The sequence below is a fragment of the Propithecus coquereli genome, unplaced genomic scaffold (genome assembly GCF_000956105.1).
Source record: "Propithecus coquereli isolate 6110/MARCELLA unplaced genomic scaffold, Pcoq_1.0 Scaffold711, whole genome shotgun sequence".
Lineage (NCBI taxonomy): Eukaryota > Metazoa > Chordata > Mammalia > Primates > Indriidae > Propithecus > Propithecus coquereli.
The window spans coordinates 829,101-855,069 of record NW_012153186.1 but is presented as its reverse complement, the minus strand read 5'-3'; the positions used below and the strand labels follow the sequence as shown (position 1 = coordinate 855,069).

At 59.1% G+C, this 25,969-nt stretch overlaps 2 protein-coding genes across 2 annotated transcripts in view; one reads left to right on the top strand and one right to left on the bottom strand.

Annotated features, from left to right (window-relative positions):
* Positions 1-20,975: 20,975 nt before the first annotated feature.
* On the bottom strand, positions 20,976-21,702 carry MRPL36 (mitochondrial ribosomal protein L36). Its single transcript, XM_012661485.1, has 2 exons — positions 21,667-21,702; positions 20,976-21,463 (listed from the first exon to the last, which is right to left on the bottom strand). Exon 2 carries the CDS (start codon positions 21,448-21,450, stop codon positions 21,160-21,162), a length of 291 nt encoding a protein of 96 aa, XP_012516939.1. The 5' UTR covers positions 21,451-21,463; positions 21,667-21,702; the 3' UTR covers positions 20,976-21,159.
* Positions 21,703-24,232: 2,530 nt separating this feature from the next.
* The window catches only part of NDUFS6 (NADH dehydrogenase (ubiquinone) Fe-S protein 6, 13kDa (NADH-coenzyme Q reductase)), a 10,205-nt gene continuing 8,468 nt past the window's right edge, over positions 24,233-25,969 (top strand). The window contains exons 1-2 of the mRNA XM_012661484.1: positions 24,233-24,418; positions 25,150-25,203. Coding sequence (XP_012516938.1) covers positions 24,287-24,418; positions 25,150-25,203 — 186 coding nt within the window. The 5' untranslated portion in view covers positions 24,233-24,286. The remainder of the gene's footprint in view (positions 24,419-25,149; positions 25,204-25,969) is intronic.

The following is a 25,969-nucleotide window of genomic DNA, read 5'->3' as shown; positions in this document are numbered from 1 at the left end:
GAGCTTCCTCATCCGCGCACCGCGCCGAGGGTCCCTGTGTGGCGGGTGGAGGGCACGGCCAGCCATCGGCTCTGCCCGGGTCCTCTGGCCGCACCTGCCCCTCCTGCCCTGACAGCGCGTGCGGTTAGCGGGCGTAGGGCGGCGCAGACTCCCCCTGATCTGCTTTTCCATTTGGGGAGGGGACTCTGATCCAGGATTCGGGGGGGGCCCAGGGAAGGGAAATGTGAGCAGCCGTGACCCTGGGCTGCGCCCTCGCCTGGCAAGGTCTGCAGAGCTGGCCACTGGCCGCCTCCCAGAAGGTGAGGGTGGTTTGCGACTTAGCGCGGACTTGAAATCAGAGGTTTGCGGTCCTGGCTGTGGCCACCGCGCTCCATCTCCCTGGGGAGCACCTGCTGGTGGGTGTGGACCCCCCGCCCCCGACGTGCAGCAGGTATCTCTGCGGATTCTGGAAGGTAGAAGGTAGCAGCAGCTACCACGGGTGTCTCAAGACGTGGCTGTTCGTGGTGTTTTCTCCCTCTCCCCGCATTGCGGGTGTGCGGGAAGCAAAGGTTTCTCTTTCCTGTCTTGCTGTGTGACATCTACCCGCGTATCTTGCTCTGGCTCGCAAAGTGTGGCATGGTGGCCGCTTGGCCGTCTGACACGCTGCCTGTTGTCTCCCGTTCCTCTCTCTGGCCTGGAGATCTCTCTGGACACAGGGAACTGAGGCCTTCTCTGCCCCGTGTGGTGGCCCAGGTGACAGGCACCTGGGGGGAAGCTCTTCTCTCCGCAGTCCTAGGCCTTTGCCAACGCTGCTGCTCTGGGGGTCTGAGCCTCGCCCCCCTGCCCTGAGGATTCCCACCGAGGCCCGAGAGAGTCTCAGGCGCGGAGGGCCGTGGATGAGGGTCTAAGTCTTGAGCCGGCTCTGGTGGGGGTGGATGGAGAACACGTCCCCCAGGAGCTGCTGTGGCGCACGGGAGACAGGAAGGAGCGTCGCCCCCGCCCGGCTGCGGGCCCGCGCGCAGGAAGCGGCCCTTGCTCTCTGGGCTGTGTGCAGCTGCCCGCTGGCCGCAGGGAAAGAGCTGGAAGACGGGTCGGCCGTGAAGCTGCGTGTCCATAGAGGGCAGTCTTGGTTTACCGAACGGATACCACGGCCCAAATTGCGTTTGTTCTCACTTAGTAGAAAAATATGCTGTAAATTTGCCATTACAACAAAATCAACATGTCTTTTTTATTAAAAATGTCATATAGCCAATTATTTGTGTTTATGTCACAGCCGTGTGTGTTGTTCCTTTAGAACAAACATGTCTCCCTCTTTGCTGCAGAAAGGGCATACGTTGGTTTGAAATGAAACCCAGTAGCCGAGAAGCTGAGCTTTCCTGGAGAAAACGCTGAGTGTGGCAGGTCCTCTCCTCTTAACCGCCTGACGGGCGGAGCGCGAAGCCCAGTCTGTCTGGAGTGGCCGCAGCGCGGCGGCTGTCCCTGTCGGCCGGCGGGCATCAGATGACTGAGCCTGTCACTGCCTGTCCCCCGTCCTGGGGTCCTCGGGAGGGACAGCTCATCCCCTGACGCCCCATATCGAGCAGGACCCCGCCGGGCGGAGGAGCCCGAGAGGAGCTGCTAGGAAGAGGAGCCCACTCCAGGGCGCACCCCTGTGGCAGGGGCAGGTTCTGCGGTTCCGGTGGGGCGTGCTCGGGGAAGGCCCCTGGAAGGTTCTTGGCTTCGCGCTGGAGAGAGTTCGGGAGTGCGCCAACCTGCAGCAGAAAGTTAACGGAGAGCCACAGACCACAGATCCCACCCACAGGCAGAGCGGGGGTCCTCTCCCCAGCAGGAGGGGGCCCTGATGGGGCCTGGTGACGTTTGTGAACATTCGAAACCCCGTTAGCAAACAGCCGCGCGTGACCTGCGCTGTCTTGTGCTCGAGCCGCAGAGGTTAATCGCGAAGTGCTGTCGCAGGAAGGCAGGCGCAGGCCGCGTGTGGGCGTCCGGCTTAGTCGTTCTTCCACCTTTAGGCGTCCCAGGGTGCCTCCTCCCAGCGGGTCCGGATTCTCCATGCCTAGCAGGAGCGGGGCGCCCCCACATCCTCCTGCCCTTGCGGGCCCCGTGCATCCCACGGGCAGGGGCTGGACTCACAGGGCCGCGGCAGCCCCTTGTGCCTGCTGGTGACAGCAACGCGTCACCCGGCTGCTTCACGAAGGAAGGACAAATCGTGAAATGAAGACGAAGCCCTCCACGTTCCCCGCTGCTGCCGTAGCCTGTGTTTCTCCACTGCGGGAGCAACATGGTGTTTCAGAGTCACGCTCAGTGGGGCCAAGGTGAGGGCTTCTCTCTGCTCCCTGCCGGTGTGGCCCGTGTTTTGCACACGTTTGGGCACGATGTGGGCCCTAGCGTCAGGTGCAAATGTTCTCTCTGGCCCTGCTTCCCCCGCCGAGGGGACCTGTGGCAGCAGCCTGGGCAGGAACCTCATGCAGCCTCTGCCCAGCCAGCGGATGTCTTGGGAGGACCCTGCGGGCTCGGTGGCCGATGTCTGTGGAGCAGCCGGCCAACGGGGACGGACCTCGTCACAGTGGTCTTGTTACAGCCCGCTGCTTCCCCCCTCTCGACAGTCAGGAAGTTACGTTTCTACAGCGTCTTTTGTTGACTTCGGTGGTGCGACACACTCCCAGTGCCCAACCAGGTGGAGCAACCTGAGCCCTCGGGCTGTGTCCCCCGACCCAGCTGGAGGTCAGGCCCTTGCGGATGCTGGCTCATGTGCTTGTGACCCAGGGACCACCGCTCCCCACCTCTCGGTCCTGCCCTCGTCCTTGGCTCTGGTGGAGCTCCGCATGGGCCACCTCTCCCTGTGGTCAGAGGCACCGCGATGGTGGACCTCACGTCCACGTGTCTTGGACACGCTTGTGGCAGCCAGTTGAGTCGCGCACCAGCCCCGGCGTCCTGTGAAGGTATTTTCAGGTGGGAGTAACATCTAAACCAGTGGACTTTGAGTGAGGTAGGTGACACCCCCACAATGTGGCTGGGCCTCGCCCATCCGTGGAAGGTCTTAGGAGCAAAGGCAGGTCTCTCCTCGAGGCTGAGCCACAGGTTTCCTGCCCGAGGCCCTGGCCTGCCCTGCAGACGCCAGACTCGGGGCTGCAGCAGCAGCTCTGGCTGAATTCCCAGCTTGCCGGCCTGCCCTGCAGATTCCAGATCTGCCAGCCCCCAACACGTGAGTGAGCCACCTGCTTAAAATCTCTCTCTGTCCCTTGCTCTGTCTCTGTCTGTCTGTTTCTCTACACACACACACACACACACACACACACACACACGCACATACACGCACATGCACACATGCACACACACACGCACACATGCACACGCATGCAGTCAGGTGCCCTCAGCTGCATGGCAGGGGGAGAGATCACCTGTCCTGATTCTCAGGCGAGGTGGGAAGGAGAAGGGCTGGGGTGTCCCGGAGCTCCTCCGCCCGGCCCTGTGATCAGGCGTGGCTGTCGGGAGGGAGCCAGAGCGTCCACACTGTCTCCGCCCCACGCCCCACCCTGTGCTCCACGCACCACGCCACATCCAGGCGACAGTCCACGCCTCAGCCACCGCCATGCCGGGGCCACTGCCGACAGCGTGGTCTCCCGGAAATCAGGCCTGACTGCTAGAGCCTGGGCAGGGCTTGGAAGTCTGCCCCGGAGCTGTTTTGTGTTGGATTTTCCTGCAAAGTGCTCAGATAACGGGGCGGGGCGGGGGGGGGGTCAACATTTTCCAGTATTTGTCAATCCCTATAAGTCAGTTTCTGTTTCGCAGCACACGCCCCACAAGGAATGAAGCTGAAACAGTTTTAAGATCTTTCTGCTCTTCATTCATTTCCTACTCATGTGACCAGGCTGGAAGGAACTATAAAAACATTTTTTTAAGAAAAAGAGAAATAATTCTTGATTGAGCTACAGACTAATTCTTGATTAAATCTGTGTTTCTAGATATATAAAAAATTTATTCATGAAAATGAAATAAAATATTCTTATACATTGAATCTGCAAAGCTAATTTAGCACAACCTGCTCATGGGCAGAAAATGGTAGAACTCTAGACCAGTGGAAAATAGAGCCCTTTTCAAAACAAGCTCCATGTTCTACACATAGAACTTGCTGCGTTAATTAAAATTCTCAAAAATCAGAGGGTTTAAAAGGGTAGCTTTATTTTTTTTTCTTCTGAAGCAGAAAAACAGATATCTCAGCTTGGCTAAAATATTATTTTAGTTGGGAGTGAGAAAAAGAGATGAAAAAATTCCTTTATTAAAAAGTAGCACAACCAAAAGAAATTAAATCTTGTAAAAATAGAAGCCACATCTGGACTAACAGCTCCAAAGCCAAGTGGGTATTTCCGCGGCTCGTGTGCACAGAACTCCTCCCGGCTGCAGTGAACTCACGGTTTCAGGCAGAATTGGAAGGGTCGATCTGAGCTACCCCAGAGACCAGGTCAGGCCGGCAGTCTTGGCGGACCCGTGTGCACCCTGGCAGTGGTGGCACCCTCAGGCCCGGGAGGAGCCCCTGCAGGAGGACGGGGCACCCTCACGTTCTTGATGCTTTGCACGGATCTCGCAGGGATGCGAAAGCAAGGCAGGTGTGGTGGCGGCTGCAGAGGGCCAGTCCCACGGCCCCCCAGTGGGGCTAGAGGCGGGGGAGCGTCTGCGCCAGACTGAGCGGACCACCTGGGCACAGCTGCCCACAGCTGCTGGAGGACAGAGCTGGCCCCGACCTGTGGGGGTGGGCAGTCTGGGTCCTGGAAGCCACCAGGGAGGGGGGGATGTGGCCCTCCTGCTGGGGGCTCCAGGAGCCCATCTGGCCCCATGAAGGGGGTGCGGCTCAGAATGGTGGGATTTTATATAATTTTATTTTATTGTTTAACCCTGTCTGTGTTTTTTAAGCTTTCTGAAATGACTATAAATTTCATTGGAATTAAAAATATTAAATAATCCAATGTAGTCCAAACAGTAAAAATGTGACCTAAAATTATCTCCAGTTACAAATGCTCAGCAAAGCGCAATGAGCAGTGTGGCTGTCCTCGGAGGGGTCTGTCAGGCCCCTTCTCGAAGACTGACGTCCTCACGGTGAGCCGGGGTGAGCTGGACTCAGAAGAGGAAGGATCCGTGGCGGAGGTCCTCGCAGAGGGTGGTCAGTCACTCTTGACCGACCTGCCTCCGAGGGGCAGGAGGCCCAGACCTCTGCAGGGCGTGGCTCGTGGAGCTGGTGGCCTGACTCCCCAGTCCGCCCTTCCCGCTTGGCTCGGCTGACACCATCCCAGAGTCCTGACGGAGGTCTTCCCAGCACTGGCAGAGTCCTCAGCTCTGTCCTGGGCTGAGCCCAGTGAGACACGCTCTGTGACACTTTCCACCGGGCTCCTAGGACCTAGTGGCTGTCCTGCCTCCCAGCACCCTCTGGGCTCCTCCCCTCCCCGCCCACCGAGCCTCACTGGGGAGGGGCAGCTGCCCTGCCAGACCCACTGGGAAGCTCTGAGGCCCTTTCTCTCGCGGGATTGTGCCAGTGCTGTGGCGACACTGAGAGCATCTCCCACCCATCGCTCCCTGCTCCTCTCCCTCTCTGACCTGTCTTTCCCCGACCCCACTCTGGACGTCTCGAGGGCAGGACGGGGCGGTGGCATCCGTGAGCACACAGGCGCGTCCCTCCAGGCCTGGCGCACAGGGCAGGGCTCACAGAGCCACCGTGAGCACTGGCCTGTGAGCAGCAGGACTGGAGGACGCGGCGGCCCTGGGGGCTGGGCCCTTCCTTCCACCAGAGCTCCCGCCCTTCGTGCATGTCTGGCGGTGGACGGGCTTCTCCAAACAGAAAGGGCAGCGCTCCGGGCTGAGCCTGCCCCCCCAGACTCACAGGAGGGAGCCCCAACCCCAGCACGCAGCACTGGGGCTGGGGTCCTCGGGAGGTGATGAGGGTTAATGAGGCCACAGGGCCCCAACCTGGCAGGACTGTCACTGGGGCGGCTCCCGAAAGTGGGTGGAAACATTCGACAGTTTTTCTTTAGTATTTGCCATCTAGAAGCATAGCTGCTCAGGGACACCATGTGGCCCAAATGCTACGAATAGCCGCGACCAAGCCTGGGCGCAGCCAGTGCAGGCCGGAGCAGGCACCTCCAGTTACCGCTAACTCGTTAGCCTGTCGCTGTATTATCGCCGCCACTTTCCGTCCATGTGGCACATGAGGAAGCGTGTGTGTGGACCGCTCCCGTTTGTGCTTACGTGCCTCCCGCGCCGACTCTCCAAACTCCCACGTCTGTGACTTGGCGGAAGGGTGGAGAGCAGGAGGGCCTCAGCAGCCGGACGTTCTTGCTTTGCGGCCCGTAGATGCTGGGCAAGAACACGGTTTCTCAGTGGCAGGACTGGCCTCTGCGAGAAGAGGAGGAGACTCGGGTGTGCACAGAGGAGGGGCTGTGGACACGGGCAGGACAGGGCCTGGCGGGCCGGGAAGGGGCTCAGGGGAGACCAGCCCACCGACACTTGGTCTGGGACCTCCAGCCCCCAGAACTGAGAGAGAACAGGTGGCTGTGACGTAAGCCGCCAGTCTGCAGTGTGGCGTCACGGTCCCCCAAGCCGGTACGACGGTGGTGAGCGAGGACAGGGGCTCTCGGATGTGTGGACGTGGGGGCAGGAGCCGGCCACGGTCTGGGGCGGTTTCCAGTCCGCGTGGTGGGCGACCTGCATCCTCCTGCACCAAAGCGCTCTGGCCCTCTAGTCACCTGACAGTACGCGCCAGGGAACACAGCACGGAGGTGCCGCCTGCGCCTGCCACCCCGGGGTCATTGCAGGGCACGGTGGGCGCCCAGGGCACCGTCTGCTGCCTCGGGATGCAAAGTGCCGAGTGGCTCCCCTCCCCAGGACGCTGGCGAGGACACAGTGAGCCCCAGGCTGGCTCGAGGACAAGGGCCGGGCGGGCCGGGCTCTCACGAGTAGCCCCTGGGCTTCCTGTGCCCCCAGCAGGAAAGCCCACGGCCCACCGGTGATCACAGCTGCCGTGGCCACAGGTGCAGGTCATGACAAGGACAGCATCGGCCGTGCTGAAGACCATGGTCTTTCCACCGTCTCTCTGTGCCAAGCGTGTCCTTTGTCCCTGAGAGGGCATGCGTGTGCGTGTGCGCATGTGCATGTACATATGTGATGCGTGTGCTTGTGCACATGTGTGTTGTGTACACGTTCCCACCCCCTTCCCCGGCTCCCAGGATGGCGTCGTGGTCTCGGGGTGAGGGGTGCTGGCGCCGCCCTCTGAGCCCTGGGCCCCCCTCCCCAGACCCAAGGACAAACTGCTCCAGCTCGGCGGGGAACAACCAATTCCCTGCATTTATTTGTTTCTCGCGAAAGCAGCTTTCTGTTTGGTTCTAATGAGTAGCTTTTCCTAAAGAGAAACAGTTATAGCGGCAGAAACGTAAGTGGGTTCTGTAAGCTTGTAATCATACGTGTCAAACACAGGGTGGCATTTTCCCCGCAGAACAGCAACGGTGGGAAATCATATGGAGTGGGTGCGGGAAATTGTGTTTCCCTGACAGAAGTTAATTCTAAACTAAGTATTCCCTGGAAGGAAGGCAGGGAGACATTTTTACATGTCTATCATTTGTCCTTGGAGGACACAGAACAAATATGTTTTTTACGCTTGACACCAGCATTATTCTGGGCAGCCTGGGGCTATGTGCTCTTTCCCGCTCGCAGAATTGGAGGAGAAGAAAGCCGCGCTGCATTAGGAGGAACACGTTGTACGGGTTAATCAGAGCCGCGCAGAAAGCAGCACGCGCCAGCCACGGAACAGAGGGCTGGGCGCCCAAGCCCGGGCGGCGACGTGGCCAGAGGCGCCATGTGCCTGGGATGGGTTGGGGCCTGGGCAGCCGCTCGCGTGTGGCATTGTTGTGGGGGGCGGGCTCCCCGAGCACCCTCCATGGGGAGCCGTCCTCACAGACCCCCGAGGACCCCAGATATGGAAGGAGCCCCTGGAGAGCAGAACGGTGCTTTGCCAGAGTCCGTTTCCCAGAAAGACCTGGGAAGCCGGCCCTGAGAACAGACGCCGCCAGCAGCGGGGTGCCCCGGATGTGCCGCTCACAGCCCCTGCCGCAGCTGGGTGGGAACTGTGCACCCCAACAGTGAGCACAGACACGCACACCGCGCGAAGCCAGGCGGCAGAGCCTGGGTGCCAGGAGGTCCTTTGCAGATGAGCACACACCTCCCGTCCTAGAGCCTCATGGGGTGTGCGGCCCTGGGTCTGTCCTGCAGCTCGGCCCCGGGTGCTCCCGCACTGGCATCCTGCCGGTGGCCTGCCCCATGCGCATCTCTAGAGGGAGCTGCGGTGGCCCCAGGGGGCTCCAGCTGCGGGTCTGTGGCTTTGGTGAGGGCGTCTCTCTCACTGGGATGGGAACTTCGAGGTTCTGCTCCTTCCCGGGGTGAGGATGGTGTCTCCACTTGCTGGCACTGGGGCGGGCACCAGGATTCCTGAACCCAAAGTCCCCCCAACAAGCCCAACCACAGGGTGTTTCCAGGGGAGGGACTCCCCAGCGCAGGGCTCCCCGGGTCCCTCCCCTACCTGGTGGCCCCACTGGCCTGTCCTCACTCCAGCCACTCCTCCCCACCCCAGCCTGTCCTTCCCGGGGTGCAGGCCTGGCGATGCACGGGAAGGCCTTCCTGTACTCTCTCGGGGAGCCCCAGCCTGGACACCCGTCCCCAGGGAGGATCTGAGGCCGAGGGTCCAGGCTGGGGTGTCTGCCAGTGGCCCCTGGAGCCCTCCAGAATCCTAAGCAGCACGAGGAAGGAGCGGGGAAGGTGCCCCGGGAGTTTCCCAGAGGAACATCCTAGGTCTCGGCCCTCCCCACTTCCCTCTCTTCTTCCTCAGGCGGAGGCCTTTCTCCCCGGGAGGCACTTGGCCACCACAGGTCACCGTGGGTGTGGTGTCTCCTCATCCTTGTCTCTGTCTCACTCACGTGCACATGCACGCACATGCACGCACACGCACACATGCACACACACGCACACGCACACATGCACACGCACACACACGCTGGGCGAGGTGGTCCAGCGAGGCGGGGCCTGGGAAGGACGGATGAGGGACATTGTCCTCAGTGCTGGGGGGACGACACGATCCCCAAAGGAGGCATCTGCTCTTAGCCTCGGGGACGCCCCGTGGAGGGCGTCCCAGGCCACCTCTGGGGACCAGCCCTGCCGGACTCAGGCCTTGCCCACTTCCCTGGAACATTCCGAAATCCGCAGCCTCAGGGCGCAGAGCAGCCCCTGTCCATTTTGAAATCCGGATTGGCAAGAATTCATTTATTAAAGGCTACTGGTCAAAGCCCTTCCTGTGGGTCCTTGGGACAGCGCCTTGTTGCATCTCAGAATCTTTCTCTAGGAACATCAAGCAGGTACCGAAGGATCGCATGTCCTTGTTCTCAGAAGGGGGATACGCCACTTCTGGAAGTTTCCTCGCATCTGCTCTCCCCCCTTCCCTGCCCAGACTCCAGGACCTGGTTTCACAAGGACCACCCGGAGCTTCTGGACAGACCCCCGAGGGCCAGCCTCAGCCCCTGGCCTCCTGAGCCCCGCCGGACAGGCGCGAAGCCCCAGGATTGGGATCAGAGTGGTGCCCGCCCTCTCCAGGGACAGCCATGGCTCAGCCGCTCCCCACGCATCCCAGACAGCGAGGGGTCCCGGGAAGGCCCCTCGGAGGGGCCGCAGCCGCCCGGGGCTGGCAGAGGCAGCTTGGGCTTGGCGAGGCCTCCTGGTTCCCGGCAGCTCAGGCGGTGGCATCTCCAGTGGGGCCACGTAGCTCCGGGGCCGGGGGACAACTCGCGCTCCTGCAGCTGGGTGGGACGTCCCCACCCCTGGGCTGTACGTGGCAGCTCAGGCGTCCCCTCCACACACGTGGATGCAACGCCGGCACCTGGGGCAAAGGCCGTGAGTGCACGGAGACTCCTCGCTGCTGCCCCCCGGCTGTCCTCCTTGCAGGAGATAAAACGTCACTGGACAGCCCCTGGCGGAGCCCCCCAGTGCACCAGCTGACCCTCCCCAAACACCAGCTACATAATCCCAGCCTCGTGACAGGGTTCGTGAGGGCCCCCGCTGAACCTGGCCACCCCTCTGGAGCCTTTCTGCATCTGAGCGACTCACCGCCAGATTCCGCCATCACGTCGCCTCGGAACCGTGAACCCGCCGTCTCACGCGAGCAGCAATCTTGTCTCAGGGGACTTACGTTGACCCTTCCCACCTTTGCAGAATGAAATACGGTCGCAAATGTTGAAGCAGAGGCCCCAGAAACGGTGGACCCTTCTTTCAGCCCTTCATTTCCCTAAGTGTGAGGGTCCCGCCACGCACACGCTTGTGCACACACACGAAGACACCACACACATGAATACGCCACACCTGCACGCACATGAAGTGCCCACACAGGAATGCACTATGTGTGCATGCATGTGCACGCACAGACTACACACATGCACATGCCACACCTGTGTGCCGTATGTGCTTGAACATACACATATTCACATGTGTTCACAATGCACAACATGCAAACACACCACACACAACACACACCTGTGCACACACACGCTCTGCCCTTCCACACGAGACCTGGTGCTATCCTTGCAAGCTCTTCCCTGGGGGTGGGTCCTGTCCCCGCAAGTCCCTAAGCGCCAGTCACAGGGGCAGTCTGGACTCAGTGCTCCCAAAGTCCGCGTCCTTCGAAAAGGCCACAGCGACTCCCACCAGGGCCGCCTGCGATGCCGCGTCTACCGCGTGGTCGTGAAACAGAGAGTGTCTCTGCGCTGTTAGCACCGTGACCCGGTCTCTCATTTCGCCTCCTCTGGCTGCTGAGGAGCGTGAGGCGGGAGAGGCCGGACCCCGCACCCGTGAGGAACTCTGGGGCCTCCGGAGCGGCTCTGGGCGTCCGGAGCCTCTGGGTTTGGCCTGGCGCCTGCTCGCGGGCTGAGGCCCTCACCTATAAATAACGGCGGTGACAGGCCCCCTGTCAGCACCCGCTGATGGACGGCCCTTCTCCCGCCATTACGGCCTTGTGACTGTGGGAAAATTAATTTAAGTGGTAGTTAATTTCTAATGAATTCCACTCAAGCGGTTAATGTGGTCCCTCGGTGTTATGGTAACCTTCATGGATCATTGCATTATGTGAATAAATTCCACTTTATGCTGGTTTATTAAAAAAGAGAGTGAAGATTAGAAGTCCGGCTAAATCTCTGCACTTGCACACAACTGACACGCGACAGGAAGCCTCCAGGGAGGGGAGCAATCCGAGCCCGCCTGGGCTCCCCGAGCTGAGCCGCCCCCTCTCAGGGCTCTGAGTCCGTGTCGCCCTTTGTGGCTGTCGTGCTGCAAGGAGAAGGAGAAGGAGGAGGAAGCTGCCTTGAAACCGCGCGAACTTCGCAGCAAACCTCAGGGACAGGCCTGGGGGGCGGGGAGCGCTGGGCTGTGAGGCCTCCGTCGGGACGAGGGCGTCCGGCAGGGCTGGGCGCGGGACGAGGGTGTCCGGCAGGGCTGGGCCGGGCGGCTGGGGGAGGCTGGCGAGCTCGGGCCCTTGGTCACGCGTGGACGGAGGAGGAAAGCGCGGCGCGAGGGAGGGGCGCGTCTGCAGGGGCGTGGGAGTGAGCCTTCGGGGGCGGGTGGACGGGCTCGCGCCCCCCGGGGCTGTCGTGTGCAGAGGCAGCGCCAGGCCGAGAGCGGGATCCGCACCCCGCGGGGCTCTGAGCTCCCCCAGGCAGATGGGGCTCCCCAAGCTCTAGATCCGTGCGGGCCTGCGCCGCACCTGCATGTTCATGCTGAATTCTTGCACTGGACTCTTGACATCCTGTCCCTGTGGAAGCCCCGCACACGCACACACACGTGTGCACATACGCATACACACACAGGCTTGTCACTCCAGCTCAGCTCCCTCCCGGTGGCGTCTGCTGCTGGGACTCGCCCTCCGCCCTGCAACCCTCTCCTGCCTCGGCTTCCGAAATCCGACTTGCCCTTGCTATCCCTCTAGTGCACGGACACTCCTCTCTCCCTGTGGCGGATGCCGCCCCTCTTCTCCCTGGGCCCCGGGGCCAGGCCCTGCGCCCTCTGCTGCACGTACGTGTCCCCCTCGGCAGCACTTGGCCTGGGCTTTCCCCAGTCGCGCAGGCCTGCGGGTGACGGGGCTCCGCAGGCGGCTCATGTTCGGGGCCTTCCACGCAGCCACTGCCGGAGGGTGGCTGTGGCCGTGGTCAGCTCAAAGCCGCTCCTCTCCTTCCTGGCACCGGGTGGAAAGACTTGCCCGGCTCCTCCGGCCTCTCTCTGCCTGGCGGCCTCTGCACACAGCAGCCTCACAGTCGCTGAGCTTCCGACGCGGCCTTTGGGCCCCCCAGGGCGACAGCCCCAGAGAAACCTGCGGCAGGTGTGTCAGTCTCCAAAGCTCACTTCTGCCACATTCTGCTGATGGGACAGTCACAGAAGCCCACCCAGGCTGGAGGCCTGGGGGCCAGAGACCTCCCCTCCTGGTGGGAGACGCGTCCAAGAATTCTGGGGCACCTTTTAAAGTGGCCACACCGTGTCTGTGGTCCCGATGCCCGGCTAGCAGTGCTCACGTCCGCATGGGCGCCCATGCCAGCCGTCTCCCTGCAGCCTGTGTCCCCGCCACCTCTGCCTGGGCGCTGACTGCCCGGCTGCGGGGGGAGGCTGCTTCACCTTCCGCTTAGGGCTTGGCGCTGAGTCACCGGGATGGGATCGGCGGAGGTGGGGCATTTGCTCCGGCTCAGTGGCGTCCACAGGCCTGGCCCCTCCGCAGCCTTGCACACGCTGCCTCTGCCCTGTGGGCCCCCACGGGCCTCACCTTTGCCCACTGTCCTTTCAACACAGGGAGGGCTGACCTCAGGCCTCAGGGCTGGGACTCTCCGAGGTGTCAGGCCAAGGCTGCCACCGCCCACCTGGTGGGTCTCTAAGTTCGTGAACCTGCTCAACGAGGGCAGTCAAGGAAACCCAGGCAGGACCCGCCAGGGACGGGGACGGGGACCTGCCTGGCGGATCAGGGACCTTCGAGGCCTGCGGGGTGGAGAGCACGCGGCCCGCTCCCTCCAGACACGTGGGTCACACGAGGCCGTCGTCCGTCCCCCGGAGGGTCCACTAGGGCCGGAGCCTGCAGGGGCCTCGTGGGGGCTGCCCCCCAGCTGTCAGGCCCAGCCTTTGCTGGTCTGCAGGGAAGCTTCTGGCAGCTCTGCAGCACGGTGTCCAGGCTCATGGGCTGAGGGAAGGGCCGGGACTGGGGAGGCGGCTCTCGGGGGCAGCATGTGCGGGGCCCCTCCAGCCAGGCCTGCTCTGGAACATTCTTCCCCCGCCCACGGTCTGCAGGCAGCGAGGCAGCGCCACACTCGCAGGAGACTCCAGAGCACCGCAGAGTCAGCCAGGGGCTCGCTGCCCAGGAGCCGGCGCCTCCCACGGGCCCCTTCCCTGTCTCTGGAGGGTCCCTGCACCCCCGTCCTGGAGAGCTGCCCCCACCCTGCCCGCGCCGGGCAGACCTGCCCCTGGCACCCCACCTGCCCGTGCCCCCACCTGCTGCCCACAGGCCCCTGCCTGGCCGGGCCGGGGAGGGCAGGGTCAGGCCCTGAGGGCCCCCCTCACCCACTTTCGGACCCAGCATCTCTCCACCCTCGGCCCTGGGGGTTGTCGGGGGAGGGGCTGGACACCCCAATTACTGCAGTTCCCAGACCACGCGAGGCACATTCTGGCTGACCCCATGACCTTTACCCCCACTGACATTTACCCCCACACCCAGCACCTTCCTCCCAGCAACTGGCTCCTCCAGGTACCCTGCTGCCTGGGAGCTGAGGTAACCCCATTCTCCCTGTCCCCTCCCTCCCCGCCCCTGCTCCTTCTCTCTCTCTCTCTCTCTCTCTCTCTCTGTCTCTGTCTCTCTCTGTCTCTGTCTCTGCATCTCCCCCTCCATTGCGTGTCTGGGTATCCCCTGGATGGCAGCGATCTTACCTCTCTTGGACGTGTCGCCCGTCCTGATGGGTGAGTTTCGACTGATCGCCAGGGAGTAACAGCCCGTGTGGGGTGCGCTCGCTCACGCCAGGCCCCGCTGGCCACGCAGATGCTGGCTGAGCCGAGCGGGGCTATTCCCAGTGGTCCCAAAGTCTCTGCTTTGCACTTGGCAACCAGCTCAGGCTATCGTAGCTCCTCTTGGTAAGTGATGATGTGTCTGACAGGACCTACTGCCCGCCACGGGGCATTTTCCAGAGTGGGTGGCTGGTCCTGCACCTCCTGCCCTCATAGCTAGGGGCAGCCTGCTTTCATGTAAGCACTTCGTTTGTCCTCCAACCCTTTCGGGCTGACTGCCTAGATGTTGGGTGAAATAGCCGGAGCTCTGGCCACCATCTGGTGCCATGAGGTTGTCATGAGGCTGAAAGCCGAGCTGCACAAATGGCTGGACACAAAGACACTGGTCGTCCAAGCGTGGAGCTGTGGCATGTTTTGCTCAAACCACCTTTTGCACTGGACACATTCTGTAACTGGCTTCAGGCGATCAGGCAGGACTCTTATTGCATGAGTCTATACACATACCATGCCTTTAGCACAGTACGTGATGCAAAATAAAGCTTAACACGTATTCGGTGGAATGAATAAAGGGTCACAGAGTTTGATTCACCTACCGCAGCAGACTCCTTTATACCACCTCGAACAACATGTTAGTTAATTAAATTGATAAAAGCTATGCATAAAAACTAAGTTTTAGAACAGGTGATCACTTTACTCAGCGCTGAAAGAGTGATTATACCTTCAGACGGAACTCCTAGGAGAAAGCAGCACTCCAGACCTCCTGACAGACGGCAGACGAACTGGCGGCATTTCCGTGCGGTCATTCGGCCATGTTTGCTGCAATGGCATCGCCGTGTAAGGAAAGACATGCTTCGCTTTCTGAGGACAAGACAATGACTCTTCAGTAGGGGATGGACGGGGGGAGCTCTGAGTTCCACCCTGGGAGCTGCTGGGTGGGTCCCTGACAGCTCGTTCCGAGTACCCACACGGCCAAAGCCAGTTTCTCACGCGATGCAAGACAGCTTTCTCTGCCCTGTACGTTTCTCATTTCTTCCGTGCATTTTGAGTAGAAAATGACAAGTGGGCACTTGGAGAAAAAAAATAATTAACCTCTAATTTGGAATCACAAACACTAATTATAGAATAGGAAGCAAAATGTTTTATAAATTAAAAAAGGAAAAAGATGAAATTTGTATAGATGCAGGAAAATGCCTTAAATCAAAAATAACGATTCCAGTATCCTATACCAACTTGTTGAGGAAGTCACAGCAGAGCCACCTGGGGAGAGAATGAGGATGCCCTGTCGCTGGCAGGAGTCACAGGGACACACCCTCGGGCTGCAGGACGGGTGCGCAGCAGGTAGAGGAACGCGGGTCCCAGGTGTTTGCTTGGAGATTCGCAGGTGCGGCCTGCCGAGGGTCCCACAGGGGCCATTTTCTAGGGCGGGAGGCTGGGTCTGGGCTTCGGGAGAGAATTTCACTGGATACGTGGGTGTCTTTTGCATTTTGAGCTCTGTGGATACATTATCTGGTAACAATAATTTAAACTAAAATTATTTTTTAAAATATTTTATACTACTTGTAGTAGGTTTAATAGCGTTCCCCTAAAAAAATTCCTGTCTACCAGAAACATCAAGATGTGATTTATTTGGAAATAGGGTCTTTGCAGATGTGATTAAATTAAGGCTCTCAAGATGAGATCATCCTGGATCAGGGTGGGCCCTAAATCCAGTGACTGATGTCCGTGTGAGAGGAGGCGCTTTGGAAGGAGGGAGGCAGGGGTGGGGCCGGGCGGCCTGGGCCCTGCAGCCCCAGGGCTGGGAGAGGCAGGAAGGACCCCCCCAGCCTTTGCAGGGAGCCTGCCCTGCCACACCTGGACTGCGATTCTGGTCTTCAGACCTGGGAGAGAGTAAGTTTTTCTGTTGTTTTAAACCCCCTAGTTTGTAGTATTTGTTATGGCAGCTGCAGGAAAATCATATACCACCTTTTTCCTTTTTTAATCATCTTGGCCTCTAATAAAGAAGTATAGTGGAAGTATAATTAACAAAAGTAAGTTATGTTTTTCTTACTTTCCATCTTGAATTTGTCTTCATTTGGGATGAACAAGAGAGGGGTCTCTCCGAAGCTGACGGGCACATCACGCGCAAGAGTGAAATACCGCACAGCCTGTTCGCACGCGGCCACGCGGAGGAACAGCCACAGACACAGGCAGTCCCGTATTTAGCAGAGGGTTTTTTTTTTTTTTTAAATAAAGCCAACAAAATAGTAATGTCTCCTCTGTCGCATTTTTTTCCAAAGAATAAATGCTTTTATGAGAAAACTGGTTCAGTGAATTCTTAAGGCTTTAGATTTTAAATTTAGGAAAAGAACATTATTATTATTTCAAGATTTAAATTTTGCAAAAAAGCAAAGGTCAAAAATAACCTGAGTGATGGCAGGACGGAGCGCGTCACTCCGACCCCGGAACCGCGTGCAGACAACGGAAGGAGCGTTCCCCGGGGTGCAAGGCGCGACTCGCAGCGGACATCTGCGTGTTGCTGTGTGTAGCTGGGTTTGGAGAGAAGCACCTGCTGGAGGGAGGAGGAGGCCAGGGCGGTTTTTTAAAACCTTCTTTTTGTTTAGTTACACTTTCTGACTTTTAACAGTGAATGATAGTTGTTCAAAGGTCTTTAGAGCAGAAATTAAAGTCCCAGGGCACCTGAAACCCTCCGCACACATATCCGTTGAGGATGCTAAACATGCACACAATTACACACAACTCGGGGCGACCGTCAGAGACTACCGTTGCTGTAGGGAATGTTCCAGAACAGCCTCGGCAAATGTGTTCTGTAAATGGCAAGAGCAAACGCGGTGCAACTACTCATCTCTGCCGTCAGGAGCTCTGCAGCGCGGAGATGTCCGTGTGCGGCATGTGAGCTGGCTGTGCGACAATAAGCCTTTATCAGCAAGGACAGGCAGTGGCTGGACTGGCCAACTTCTGAGTAAGAGAAGCCCGAGGCCGTCCTTCGTTGACGCTGACCAGGCTGAAGGTCAAACACACCCACATGGTAATGAAGCCGAAGGGAGAACAACACATTTGTCTCCTCCACTCCATGTTTCAAGATGAAAGACACGCTTAAAAATGGCTTATCCTGAGTTCACACATTTGCCGGGTCACATGGCCGGTGAGACACAGTGACAGCGGTCGGGGGGAAGGGCGGAGAGCCAGCCCGTCCTGTCAGAGCTGGCCTCCTAGCAGCCTCTGGGACCCGGCGCCCCACATTCGGGCGTATTTGGCAAAACGGGGACGCGGGGGGGCGGTGGCAGGCGCCCGGTCAGAGCCGGCCGAGGTGGCCCCTCCCGGGCCGAGTCCTGGCCCAGCTTCCTACGCCGGGCCTGGGGGCTCAGGCTGGGACTGGCCTGAGTTGGGGGCGCTCAGGGAGTCTGACGGGGGTCAGTCCTGGTTGGCGAAAAGGAAAAGCCAGGGCCCCTTGGAGGAGGAGGTGAGGGCAGGAGGCAGGCGCTGGCTTTTCCTTTACGTTGTTAAATTGCTCGAATTCTTTTTCAAAAGCGTACTGTTCACAAATTTTTGTGTTTTTCTTCTGGGTGCCAATATAAGAGAGAGAGATACAAACGTAACCCCTCAAAAAAAAAAAAAAAAAATTCAAACCCACGCAAGTGAATTTCATTCCCACCTCCTGTCCTCCCGCAGGAAGTGGAGACTGCCGCTATTTTGGCAGATGTTGCTCCAGAACTTTTCGTGCACAGTTACCTAAATATTTTTGCTTAGAAAACTACATATTTAGATTTGTGTTTGATTTTTGCATAAATGAAAACATACATTGCACACTGCTGCACGGCTTTCTCCGTACATTTAATATTCAGGAATATGTCTTGGCTGCAGTGCTGAGACAGCTGGGGCGGGGGGCGTGCCCTTTGTCTGAGAGCCGCGTGGCTGTCCTGGGAGGCCTGTGCCACAGTGGACCCAGCCATCTGCCCATCACGGGACATTTATTCCAGACAAATCCAGCCTCATACTCGGCCCTCACTCCAGTGCCAGAGGTGTGAGGGTTCCCTTGGCGGGGGTCAGGGTTGAGTTGTGGGTTTGGCCTCGGGGGCCGGGTGGCTCTGAGCGAGGCAGGGGGGTGGGGGCGGCCTGTCCACGGGCAGGAGTGACCGGTCAGCTCCATGTTCACTGCTGGGGGAACACTGCAGGCCAGGCCCGTGGTGGATGCTGGGACACAAACGTGGCCAAGCTCTGCCCTCAGCCCGGGTCGCAGTCTGTTCGGCTGCGATGATAAAATCCCACAGACCTGGTGCCCGATAAACACCTGGAGGCCGGAAGTCCAAGGTCCAGGAGCCAGCAGGCTCCATGGCTGGCGGGGGCCCTGCTTCCTGGCTCATGGGCGAGCCCTTCCTGCAGTGTCCTCACATGGTGGACGGCACAGAGAGCTCCGGGGTCCCTTTTGTAAGGGCACGAACCCCATCGTGAGGTGCCACCTGCACAACTGATCACCCCACTTCCAAATCCTCACACTGGGGACTGGGTTTCAACATGTGAATGTCGGGGGACACAAACATTCAGACCCAGGCCTTTGGGTTCTCGAGAACCCCGTGGGGAGACCCAGTAGTCATCAGCCCCCTTCTAAACAGGAGGCCTCCATGGAAGCTTCCGCCCAAGGCCCAGCCCCGAGGTGTGAACAGAGTCGGCTCAGAGGAACGGAGTCTCTCTCCACCGTCACGGGCCTCCAAGCTCGCGTGTCTTCACTCGCAGAGGTGCTTCCGCAGGACGGCTTTCTCCTGGCCCCTGGGGCGACCTTCAAACCACGAGAACCTGCGGATAAATGGCCCAACGTCCTCTTCCCCTGCTGGGACAACCGAGGCACGTTCCACTGGCGCTGCGGGACGTAGCAGGGTGGCACCCGGTGCCCTCCCACTCTGTGCCGGAGAAGCTCTCCTCCCTCCGATTCTCCCCACCACGAACCCCCAACCCCCGACTCCTGATGTCGCCTCCCAGACGGATCAACTACATCTCCAGCCTTACCACGCGCCGCGCCCCTTTAGGACAGGGAACATAAATCCTACGTCGCCGTGGGGAAAACATACTGCCCCCCCAGGGCATTTGGCAGTGTCTGGAGATTTCTGTTTGGCCCTGGGGTGGGGGGTGCCGCGCCTGCAGGGCCCAGGATGGTCCCAAATGTCAGCAGTGCTGAGGCCGAGACGCCCTGGCCTGACGCCACAGAGCTCTGCCACGCTCGTTCCGGGATGGAGGCCTTGGTGTGTAATTATGAGTCTTGTAACATTTAGATTCCCCTGAACGCAGCTCAATCCAATAAAACGTATCCTGTGGTGCCCCCGCCTCGTGCTGCAGTGTCGCAGGGCCGGCTGCACCTAAGGCAGGGCAGGCGACAGAGAGGAAAGATGCTTACTTAGGCACCAGGCATGTGGCCCATAGCCAGGTCCCCTGCGGAGCTCCACATGCACACGTGCTTACGTATGTGCACACACCACACACGTGTGCCTTGAGCGAACTCCCTCTCTCTGGCCGGGGCATTCTCAGGCAGGTGCACAGATATCCTGGTAGGATCTGGCTTCTGACACTCACTTTCAGGACCCACGTGGCACACTTTTGTGCATCCGCAACTCCTCACTCAAGAACAGCTGGCGGGGGCTTCCCTCCTGCTGGGCAGCAGCAGGCTCTTCACAGGGCTCCAGTTCCTTCCCCTCCACCCTCTGTACCTGGGCCAGACACCTGCAGGCTGCAAAACTCAGGTGAGAGCTGCTGTGGCCATGGCTGTCTGTCCATCCAGCAGGGAAGGATTATTCTCCTGTGCTAGGCTTGTGTAGGTCTCAGTTTTGGAAATTCCTTTCTGGAGAGATGGAGAGGTCTCCCTGGCCCAGAGGAAAGGGGACATGTGAGAAATCACCCCTACATCTGAGCGTTTGCTCTGGGCCGCACTGCATCTCCCCACCCCCAAATCCATGAGTTGAAGTCCTACCCTCAGGACTGTATTTAGAGACAGGGTCTTTAGCGAGGTAATCAGGGAAGACTAAGGTCATTGGGGTGGCTCCTAAGCCAACACGACAGGCGTCTTTGTGAGAGGAGATGAGGACACAGACGCACAGGGCGACAACCCTGTGAGGACACAGGGAGGAGGCAGCTGTCCACACGCCAAAGGAGCAGCCAGCCCTGCACACACCTCGATCTGACTTCCAGCCTCCAGGACTGAGGGAAAATCTGTTGACTAAACCCCATCTGAGGCGCTTTGTTAGGGCAGCCCAGACTGAGACAGGATGCCCAGGTGGTACACTGACACAGCCTCCTGAGAGCACGCTCCTGCTAGCCCAAGGCGTGGGGGTTGCCCAATTCCTGGTCCTGGTGACCAGGGCAGGGCCAACCGCCCCATCTCCCCTCCCCATGGGAGCAGCCCCCAGGCAGGCCCCCACCACGAGTCATTCCCAGGAGTGCAGGTGTGGCCGTCCCCCAGCAAGAGGCTGCTCCCTCCAGTCTGGGTTCATTCAAGGTAACTGCAGGACCAAGAGTGCAGCAGAATGACCTTCTGAAATGTCTGAGACCGAGTCACAGGAAGCCTTGCAGCACCCTCCTGGGTCTCTGGGGAAGCTCCTGTGAGCAGCCACAGCCTGCTGCGCCTGGAGCTGCCCTGCAGTAGGCGCCACGTGGAGCCAGCAGCGCAGGCCATCGTGGGGGTGCATCCTGCAGCCAGTGCCATGTAGACCACGAGCCGCTCAGCTGAGCCCTTCCCCAACTCCTCACAAAGTGTGAACAATGTAAATTGTTGACTTAAGCCCCTAAGCTTGGCCTGGATTGTCATTCGGCAGAGGAGACCCAGACACTCACCATTTCTTCCCAGAGGCCCCAGGTATCCTCACACAGAGGTAAGGAACTCCTGCCCTGCCCTCACCAGGTCCTGCCTGCAGCCAGAGATCAGGAAGGGAGGACTAAGCCATTCAGAAGGTGTATTTACTTTTATCAAAAACCTCTTTAATGGTAAACGAATCATGAAGACATATCAGAGCCGAAAAGAGTAGTGGGTAACACTGAGGGCGCCTGCTACGAGTCGCATCCTCCTGTCTCTGGCGTCGCAATTCTCTGGATCCGTGAAGCCACTTCCCAAGGCAAGGACGCGGCGACAGTCTGCGCGTCACTCTGCGGGGGCTACATCTGCCTCTGCTTGTGCCTGGGGTGGGTCTTGCAGTAGATGAACCACCGGCCCCGCCTCTTCACCAGGTAGCAGTCCTTGCAGCGCTTCCGGAGCACGCCCTTGGTCTTGAAGCCCAGCGCAGGCTGCAGGCAGGACGCGGGGCCGGCCCAGAGCGGGGGCCGCAGCGCGCCCCGGGGGGCCCCGGCCAGGAGCGAGGAGAAGGCCGGCGGGAACGCGGCGCGGGGCCCGGGCCGGAGCAGGGGGAGCACGGCCGCCGCCGCCGCCCGCAAGAGGAGGGTCACCATGCCGCGGCCTGGCCTGCGGGGCGGAGGACGGCGGTCACTTGGGTCCCGCGCCCAGAACCGCCCCGTCCGCCGCGCAGGGACCCGAGTCCACGCGACACGACCTTCCCGGCCCACGGCCCACCCGGGGTCCCCACCGCGGCCCACGGCCCGCCCGACCCCGGCTCCCCCACCCTCGCCGCCGCGCGGCCCCGCAACCCCGACTCCCGGAACCCCGACCTGGCAAGAAGGTTCCCGGCTGGCTGCGCAGCGCCGCTCTGCGCCTGCGCACTGGGGCAGGGACGCCGCGGCCAGGAAGAAAGATGGCGGCGGGGGCCTCGCGTGGCGCAGAGCCCGGGGCGCATGCGCGCTGGCGCCGGAAGTCGCGCCACCCGTCCCGCCCGGCCGGTCGCCGAGATGGTGGGGGAGGGGATGCAAAGGTGGGAAGGGAAATGGGTATCCAGGTGGAAAAAGAGTCAACCAATTAGACCCTAGACAGACGGACAAATAGCAGTTTTTAAGTGTACGTCTTGGGAGAAACGCAGAGTAACGGGAAAGCCCCAACGCTGTGAGGTAATTAAACAGTTTATCTTGAGCCGAGCACGCGGCCCGGCCAGGGAGCCACGGCCAGGGCCAGGGCGCCTGCGTAAGCGGTCCCAGGTGGCCGGTCGGTTCGGCTTCGTACGTTTTAGAGACAGGAATTGCAAACAACGTCCTAAGTCAATACTTGGCCCCAAAGGGCGGACCAAGTGGGGCTCGCAGGTTATGGGTGGGTTTAAAGAGTCTTCGGTTTGCAGTTGGTTAAAGACGCGAAGCTTTATCCAGAGGCGGGGGACGTTTGGAGTTAAGGAGTCCGTTAGAGCAGCGGCCCCCGACCCCTGTGGCGCCAGGGACGGGTCTCATGGAGGACAGTTCTACAAGGGTTCCAGGGCAGTCGGGGCCCAGGCGGTGTGCGGGGTGAGGAGCGGCTGCAAACACGACGGAGCCTCCTTTGCTGGCTCCCCGCTGCCCGCCCGCCCTGCGGCCGGTGTTTCCACGCAGGGAGGCGCTCGGGCGGCGATGCGGCCTGTGCAGGGGTTGGGGACGAGCCACAAGATACTGACTCGAGTGATCTGTTCGCGAAATTGATGCACTGCCGTGATTTGGCCTTTGCCCTGCGTGGCCTCTGGTCCTGTTAATAATTTAGTATGTTACAGTCACCAAGAAAGAGTCCGTTTTGTCAGTTTGTGATCTCTGTTTTAACATTCATGCTGGTCAGTGGTCGAGTCTAAACTCCCAGAGGGAGGGGGATAAGGAGGCCTGTCCTGTCCCCTTCCCTTCAGGGCCAGGACCTCGGTGTTTTTTTTTTTTTTTTTTTGAGACAGAGTCTCACTCTCTTGCCTGGGGCGAGTGCCGTGGCGTCAGCCTAGCTCTCAGCAACCTCAAACTCCTGGGCTCAAGCGATCCTCCTGCCTCAGCCTCCCGAGTAGCTGGGACTACAGGCATGCGCCACCATGCCCGGCTAATTTTTTCTACATATATTTTTAGCTGTCCAATTAATTTCTTTCCATTTTTTGGGGGTCTTGCTCTTGCTCAGGCTGGTCTCGAACTCCTGAGCTCAGAACGATCCGCCCGCCTCGGCCTCCCAGAGTGCTAGGATTACAGGCGTGAGCCACCGCGCCCGGCCCAGGACCTCGGTTTTAAGGTTTTTCTGGGGTCACCTTGGCCGAAGGGTCTGTTCAGTTGGCAAAGTGCCTGGGATTTTGTTTTCCTTCACAACTGACTCATGGAAACGAGTGGAAATAGACAATGGTCCCATCTGGTTACAAACTATCTTTTTTCCTTCTCCGTTACCGAAAAGATCAAACATGCAGGAAGACCGGCAAGCATTTTACAGCGAACACCCACGTACCCAGGGCCTAGACTGCACACTTGCGTTTCAGGTATCTATCCACCTGAGAACCCTTCCATCTTACTTTCTGTGGATGTCGAAGTGAGTTGCACGCCTGGCTGCATCTACCCTCGCTCCTTGCACGTTGCTAGCTCAGTGCCCGCTTCTGCACCTGACCAGGCGAACGCGGGGCGGGCTCTGGACAAATCTGCCTCTGCCCGCCAGTCTGTTGGGACATCTTTCCGTCGTCAGGAGGGCTTTTTGTGCATTGTTTCCTGTCGCCTTTCCCCTCTTCTGTGTCACCTCTCTGGCCTCCCGTCCATCTCCAGAGTCTTGTTCTTGGAGCCACCTGGTTCTCAGGCTCGGGCCACGGGAAAGATAAGGCAGACGCTGGAACGTCAGGCGGGGACTGGACCCAGGTGGTGCTGGAACGTCTCGCGGGGACTGCACCCAGGTGGGGCTGGGCTGCAGGCGGGGACTGCACCCGTCGGCGGTACACACGAGCCTTTTGGAAGCTGTACCTGCAGGCTGGACAGAGCAACCGTAGTTTTAGTGGTCGCTTCACAAGGGCTGTGTTGCGGAAATTCCCCAAACCCGCGATCACACACGGGAATGCGGGCGTCTTAGAACTTGCACTTCCAGTTTCTTCCGCTTAGCAATCGGCCCCTTCACCAACAAATCATTTGATATTTAAACTTCCCGTGATTAACGATTACCATAAGAATATACACAGTGTCGCTTCCGTTTATCTCCTCCCCTGCCTTGCCCTCATAATCATCCCTGGCAACCACCGGGCGCGGAAGATTGCGCAGTCGCCCACCTTGTGCGCCGAGCCCCGCCCGAGTACGCGCCGTGCCGCGCGTGCGCACCCGCCGGCGCGCCTCTCCAGGGCGAAATAAGTCCCGGAGCGCGAGCGCCGCCGGAAGTAGTGCGCATGCGTCGGCGCTCGGAGACTCGTCGCGCCGGGTCAAGGTTCAGCCGCACAAAACGATGGCGGCGGCGGTGACCTTCTGCCGGCTGCTGGGCCGGGCCGGCGCGGGGGCGCGGAGCTTGCCCTGGGGCGCCAGGTGTTTCGCGGTGCGGACGTCGCCGACTGGGGAGAAGATCACGCACACCGGCCAGGTAACGGCCGCGGGGCGTGGGACGCCGGGCGGCGGAAGGGGCGAGTTGGGGGGCCGGGTGGCGGTCAGCCTGTGCCTCCGTGGCAGTGTCACTCCGGCGGGTCGCCCACCCCGTGGACCCCGCCTGTCGGGGCGGCAGCGGCGGGTCGCCTGGCGGGATCCCAGCGCAGAGCGCGCGCACGCCGAGCCTGGCGTCCCCGGGGGCAGCGGGCTCCCCGCCGGCGGTCTGTCCCACCGGTTCTCTGGACCCGGCATCTTTGAGATTGTGCCATGTTGGTAATAAACTTTAATAACCCGAGGGGACAGAGCACAAAAACAGTGCGACACCGCAGTCGTGAGGCGGAAGGTACGTGTCTGCCAACGCTAAGACGTGCCCTGGCGGGGCCGTGCGTGAAAGGAGGTGGCTCTCCTCGGTCAGGATGTCCCTCCTCTCCCTCGGTCCGCCTTCTTCGTCCCGACTTGCCTCTTCTTTTCCGCTGCGCCTCCCCGGGCTACCTCTCAGTGCCACCCCAGACTTTGTTCTCCGGTTCATGTTATCACCCCCTGTCGTCCTAGGTATCTTGCTGAAAAATGCCCCTGGCAACACAGTGTGCCCCTCGTGTGTTTGAGTAATTATCAATGGCCTAAAAGTTAAGAAAAACACTTTCTTGTATATTTACGATTGATTTTTAAGTGACCACATTCAGAATAAGGCTGTAAAAATTACATATGGTCTTTTTCCTTCCTCCCCAGGTTTATGATGATAAAGACTACAGGAAGATTAGGTTTGTAGGTCGTCAGAAAGAGGTGAGTAAAAGATCTGGTAAAAGTGAGGTATACTGTTATAAAACTTGCATATAACCCACAAGAGATAAAGATTAATATGTCAGATTAAAATAAATTCTCCCCACATTTTGAGCATCCTAGGAGATCTGGAGTTCTACATTTCTTATAATGTTAATTGTATCCATTTCTGTCCCCTCCAATACATAATGTAACATTTTGTAACTGAAGTTTTTGTTTTTTTTTTAATTGGGATTGTTTTTTTTCTTTTTTTTGCTTTTTCTTTTTGGGGTTTTCTTTTTAGGTTAATTCTTTTCACTTTTTAGGATTTGTTTTTTTATTTGTTTTTCATTGGAAAGGAGGCCAACTTCGTTAAATTATTTTAAGAGGTTTATTCTGAGCCAAATTTGACGACCATGGTCCCGGGGCCAGGCCCAAGAAGGCTTTAGCAAGTGGACTGCTGTGGTTGGGTTACAGTTTGGTTTTGTACATTTCAGGGAGACAGGAATTATACATAAAGTCATAAATCAGTACTTGGAAGGCGTACATTGGTTTAGCCCGAAAAGGTGGGACATCTCGAAGAGTGGCTTACAGGTTATAGGTGGATTTAAAGACTTTGATTTGTAATTGGTTAAAGAAATGAAGCTGTGTCTAAAGACTTGGAATGTTTTGAGTTAAGGTAAGGAAGTCTGTTAATCAGAGACAAGCCACCGGTCGCAGACCCAGACTCAAGTGATCTGTTGTGTATATTGAGGACCCGGGTCGTCTGGCACAGCCTTAGGCCTGGTGT